Genomic DNA, 6,000 nt, shown 5'->3' with positions numbered 1-6,000 from the left:
GGGGGGGGTGGGGGTGGGGAGTGGAAAAAAAGAACCTCAGTTATAAATGCTTTATTAAAAATAATAACAATAATAACAGTAAGAGCAAATCTAAGTACAAAAGCAGTTACAGCTCATTTTATCTTCCACAGAATTAAATTTCTAGCTTTGCTGTTTAACCTCAGGGCTGTTAAGTGAATTTCCAGTGCAGAAGGGTTAAATGGCTTTAGCAATACAAGGAATGGTAAATAGATAGCACCATTTCGTACATCTGCTATTGGATTTCATAGCTATACTGGGCTTGCTCCTTTCTCAGCTGTACTTTAGCTCCACGGCAAGGATAAAACGCACTTCACGTTGCCCCGGCAGCTCGGCACGGCACGGCACGGCACGGCACGGCTCGGCACGGCACACACCCCACCGGCACCCCTCAGAGCCTGCGTGGCTGAAGGAGGACAGCCCACGCTGGGTTGGCGTTCAACCTAAGTGATTTAAAAGCCCAAATTCCCAGCGGGTGTGGTGGGAGGCAGGGAGATTTAGGCACATTTAAGTCATTTAGGCACCATTAAGTCATTTCAGGCGCTCGGGGCAATCAAAGCCTTTTGCTCCGAAATCCTTCCAAGCTTTTCGGAAGCCTCTCCCGGTCAGCTCTGGACCTGCACTTCGGATTACCAAGATCACAGCATGTGGCAGGAGTGGAGGACCAACCCCTTTCAGCTAGTGTCAACAGGCGTCACTCCCCTTTGCACCAGCCCGAAACCAGTCAGAGCTGGGGATTTCTGACGGTTCCATGCGGGTAGGGAGGGGGGAAGAGAGTTCAGGTCGTTTTTGCATGAGAGGAGGAGGAAAAAAAAAAAAACTCAAATCAAATCAAACCACCGCGCTCTTGTTACACTGTTAGGAGTAATAATAGTTCCTTAGGCACTTGCTTTAGGCTTTCAAAGGCAGCATAGGGTCAACGAAAGCAAACAAGACTATGTACATATATGTAAAAAGTGTTATAAATAGGTTTTTTTTAAACCATAGATACTATATACATCTTCAATTAACAAGTAACCCTTTGAGTGTTTCCTTTTTATTTGGGGGGGGGGGGGGTTGGGGTTGACTTTGGGAGGGGTTTATTCCTTTGCCCTTTTTATTTTTTTCCCTTTCCTTTTCTCCTTTTTTTTTTCCTTTTTTTTTTTTTTTTTTTTTTTTGGTTGGTTGGGTTTGTTTGTTTGTGGTTTTTTGGGGGGGTTTTTTTGTGGGTTTTTTTTGTTTGCTTTGTTTTGCTTTTGGGGTTTTTTTGGTTGTTTTTTTTTTTGTCTTTTTGTGGGTTTTTTGGGGGGGTTTTGGGTTCTTTTTGTTGTTTGTTTTTTGTTTCATTTGCTTGTTGATTTCTGGTTAATTTTCTGCTCCGTTTTCTCGTCTCTTCTCTCCCCCCCCCCTCGCCTCCATCGACGCCAGCAGTGCCCTTGGGTGGGGTCTGGCAGCCTTCTCCGCGGCCTCACTCGCGCTTCCGGAGGATGACGTAGATGATGCCACTGGCCAGGGCCAGGGGGAAGGCCAGCCATGCCAGGATGTAGGCAAAGCCATAGGAGGTGTTTTCTGAGGCTTGGTGCCAGTCCGTGTGCCTCACTGTGAAGATGGCAGCGCCGCTCATCACGCAGAGTCCTGCCGGGGGGCAAGCACAAGGAGGGGGGGACAAGGTTAAGAACGGTCACAGGATCACTGCTCTGCCTTTCCAAGGCTGATGGAGTTAAGCAGATCACTCTGACAGACTTTTCTCTGTCTCATTCAGAGTGTCTCAGCCACTAAGGAAAAGGAAAAGAAGTAACTCAAGATGTCTCTCTGGATCTCGGGGTCACAGGATGTTAGGGGTTGGAAGGGACCTCAAGAGATCATCAGGTCCAACCCTCTGCCAGAGCAGCATCACCCAGGGCAGTTTGCACAGGAATGCATCCAGGAGGGTTTTGAAAGTCTCCTGAGAAGGAGATTCCACAACCCCCCTGGGCAGCCTGTTCCAGGGCTCTGTCACCCTCACTACAAAGAAGTTCCTCCTCATGGTGAGGTGAAATCTTCTATGTCCAAGCTTGAACCTGTTGTTTCTTGTCTTATTCTCTTAGTAGTTAAGCAGATCACTTTGACAGACTTTTCTCTGTCTCACTCAGAGTGTTTCAGCCACTAGGAAAAGAAGAAGAAAGAACTCAAGATGTCTCTCTGGATCTCAGGGTCACAGGCTCACAGGATGTTAGGGGTTGGAAGGGACCTTTGGAGATCTTCGAGTCCAACCCCCCTGCAAGAGCAGGACCAGAGAATCCAGCACAGGTCACACAGGAACACATCCAGACAGGGCTGGAAAGGCTCCAGAGAAGGAGACTCCACAACCTCTCTGGGCAGCCTGTTCCAGTGCTCTGTGAGCCTCACATTGAAGAAGTTCCTCCTCATGTTGAGGTGGAACCTCCTGTGCTGGAGTTCACATCTGTTGCCCCTTGTCCTATCACAGAGCACAGCTGAGCAGAGGCTGTCCCCTCCTTCCTGACCCCCAGCTCTCATATTTATAGACATTTATTAGATCCTCTCTCAGTCTTCTCCTCTCCAGACTAAAAAGCCTGCTTGGAGAAGTCCTTCAAAATCATCCAGTCCAACCATTGCCTAACTCAATCAAGGCTGGTGCTAAAACATGTCCCTCAGCACCACATCCTCTGTGTCTTTGAAGCACCTCCAGGGATGGGGCTGAAACCTGCTCCAGTTCTTTGAGAACCTTTTCAGTCAAGAATTTTCTTCTAGTGTCCAACCTAAACCTGCCCTGGTGCAACTTGAGGCCATTTCCTCTTTTCCTAGCACACAAGCAGCTCCCTGCTGGAAACTCAGAGCCAGAGGGCATAATACCCACCACCAGCATGGCAAACTGCTTTTATTGTTGGCCCCTTGTATCTCATCTTCTGCAAGACTACAGAATGATTGGGGGATGTGATGCTGGGAGCTCTGCCCTGGCTGCAGGTGAGTGGAAACATCTCTGCCAGAGTCAGCAAGTAAAGCAGGACCCCCCTGGACCAAGTGAAGATGGAACCCCTGGGCCAAGCAAAGCTAAAGCCCCTGGGGCAAGCAAAGCTGGAAGTTCTTCACCAAGCAAAGCTGGAGCCCATGGGGCAGTCAAAGCAGGAACCTTTGGAGCAAGCAAAGCAGGAGCCCCTGCAACAGGCAAAGCTGGAGTCCATAGGGCAAGCAAAGGAGGAACCCTTGGAGCAGGCAAAGCTGGAGTCCATAGGGCAAGCAAAGGAGGCACCCTTGTAGCAGGCAAAGCTGGAGTTCATAGGGCAAGCAAAGGAGGAACCCTTGGAGCAGGCAAAGCAGGAGCCCTTGGAGCAGGCACAGCTGGAGTCCATGGGGCAAGCTAAAGAGGAACCCTTGAAGCAGGCAAAGGTGGAGTCCATGGGGCAAGCAAAGGAGGAGCCCTTGAAGCAGGCAAAGCTGGAGTCCATGGGGCAAGCAAAGGAGGAGCCCTTGAAGCAGGCAAAGCTGGAGTCCATAGGGCAGGCAAAGGAGGAGCCCTTGGAGCAGGCAAAGCAGGAGCCCCTGGAGCAATCAAAGCCAGAGCATCACCTGGGCTCATCTATTCATCAAGCAAGCCCTGGCCATCCCCCTGCTCCAGCTCCCACTCCAAACCTGCCCCACTCCCTTGGGTGGCTTGTTTAAAACCCAGCCTGTAGCCTGAACCATGCTACCAGAGCTGCTGCAAGAGGTCAGACACAAACCTCATGTCTTTCAAGGCACAAAACTTGATCTCCTGCCCAGGCAACACAGCTGGAGCCAATATTGCTCTGGCCAGGCAGGTCTGTGCCCTGCCATCTGCTGCCCTCCTCTGGGGCTGTGTGAGTATCCTCAGCTACCAACCCTGCTGTCTGCAAGCCTGGCTGTGCTTGTGGCTTGTCCCTCTTCCCCAACAGCTCCTGTTGTCCACTTTGCCCAGCCATGGGCTCCCCAAGAGCTGTGCAGCCAGGCCCAGCTCCGGTGAGCCACGTTTCAGCTTTGTTGCAACACCAACCCATCAGCATTAGGGACTGGCCAGAGCTCACACAAAGCCACCTCTATGCCTGCCCCCAAAACAAGCCCTTTCAGTCCATCCCAGCACTCCTATTATACAGCTTGGGGGGGTGGGGGGGAAGCTGTTGGTGGAGCCGAGTTCCAAACCCCCTGCACAGACCTCAGGACCACCTACATTTAAGCAGGGTGATATTTGAGCTGCAGTCCCACTTGACACTGCTCCTTTGTTCTGGGAAAGTGCAGAAGTGGGAACACGTTTCAGCCAGGCGCCGCTGGGGCACTTTCCATTCTCTGAGCAACTCCTACTGCCCCAGCCCATGCACAGGCAGCACAACAATGGCCCTGCCCAGGCTGGTGGGACAGGGCACAGGCCTGTGGCCACGCTGGGCACCTACAGACAGCAGCAAATAACAGCAGTGATTGTCCTCCTGAGGAATGTGGCCAAATGGAGGCGATGGGTTTGACTGCACTTGTGCAGCGTCTGCACTGGGCTGGGCCTGCAGGACGTGCTCAGGAAGGGGAGGACAACCTGCCTGCAAGCACAACCTCCCTGCAAGCACAACCTGCCTGCAAGCACAACCTGCCTGCAAGCACAACCTCCCTGCAGGGACAACCTCCCTGCAAGCACAACCTCCCTGCAGGCACAACCTGCCTGCAAGCACAACTTCCTTGCAAGCACAACCTGCCTGCAAGCACAACCTGCCTGCAGGGACAACCTGCCTGCAAGCACAACCTCCCTGCAAGCACAACCTGCCTGCAAGCACAACCTGCCTGCAGGGACAACCTGCCTGCAAGCACAACTTCCTTGCAAGCACAACCTGCCTGCAAGCACAACCTGCCTGCAAGCACAACTTCCTTGCAAGCACAACCTGCCTGCAAGCACAACCTCCCTGCAGGGACAACCTGCCTGCAAGCACAACCTCCCTGCAGGGACAACCTGCCTGCAAGCACAACCTGCCTGCAAGCACAACCTCCCTGCAGGGACAACCTGCCTGCAGGGACAACCTGCCTGCAGGGACAACCTCCCTGCAGGGACAACCTGCCTGCAAGCACAACCTCCCTGCAGGCACAACCTGCCTGCAAGCACAACCTGCCTGCAGGGACAACCTGCCTGCAGGGACAACCTCCCTGCAGGGACAACCTGCCTACAAGCACAACCTGCCTACAAGCACAACCTGCCTGCAGGCACAACCTGCCTGCAAGCACAACCTCCCTGCAAGCACAACCTGCCTGCAAGCACAACCTGCCTGCAGGGACAACCTCCTTGCAAGCACAACCTCCTTGCAAGCACAACCTCCCTGCAAGCACAACCTGCCTGCAAGCACAACCTCCTTGCAAGCACAACCTGCCTGCAAGCACAACCTCCTTGCAAGCACAACCTGCCTGCAAGCACAGCCTCCTTGCAAGCACAACCTGCCTGCAAGCACAACCTCCTTGCAAGCACAACCTGCCTGCAAGCACAACCTCCTTGCAAGCACAACCTCCCTGTAAGGACAACCTCCTTGCAAGCACAACCTGCCTGCAAGCACAACTTCCTTGCAAGCACAACCTGCCTGCAAGCACAACCTGCCTGCAAGCACAACCTCCTTGCAAGCACAACCTGCCTGCAAGCACAACCTCCTTGCAAGCACAACCTCCTTGCAAGCACAACCTGCCTGCAAGCACAACCTCCTTGCAAGCACAACCTCCTTGCAAGCACAACCTGCCTGCAAGCACAACCTCCTTGCAAGCACAACCTCCCTGTAAGGACAACCTCCTTGCAAGCACAACCTGCCTGCAAGCACAACTTCCTTGCAAGCACAACCTCCTTGCAAGCACAACCTGCCTGCAAGCACAACCTCCTTGCAAGCACAACCTGCCTGCAAGCAAAAATACATCAGCAGGTGTAGGACCTGGGGAAGGAATAACTCCCTGCACCAGTACAGACAAGGAGGTGACCTTCTCTGCAGAGAAGGACCTAGGAATGCTGGTGGGCAACAAGTTCACCATGAGCCA

At 52.9% G+C, this 6,000-nt stretch overlaps 1 protein-coding gene across 1 annotated transcript in view; it reads right to left on the bottom strand.

Moving 5' to 3' along the window:
* Positions 1-1,310: 1,310 nt before the first annotated feature.
* Positions 1,311-6,000, bottom strand: part of PMP22 (peripheral myelin protein 22) — a 29,367-nt gene continuing 24,677 nt past the window's right edge. Inside the window, exon 5 of the mRNA XM_054393871.1 lies at positions 1,311-1,632. Coding sequence (XP_054249846.1) covers positions 1,466-1,632 — 167 coding nt within the window. The 3' untranslated portion in view covers positions 1,311-1,465. The remainder of the gene's footprint in view (positions 1,633-6,000) is intronic.

Source organism: Indicator indicator, chromosome 29, assembly GCF_027791375.1.
Source record: "Indicator indicator isolate 239-I01 chromosome 29, UM_Iind_1.1, whole genome shotgun sequence".
In the NCBI taxonomy this organism is placed as follows: domain Eukaryota; kingdom Metazoa; phylum Chordata; class Aves; order Piciformes; family Indicatoridae; genus Indicator; species Indicator indicator.
This window is presented reverse-complemented; position numbering and strand designations above follow the sequence as displayed.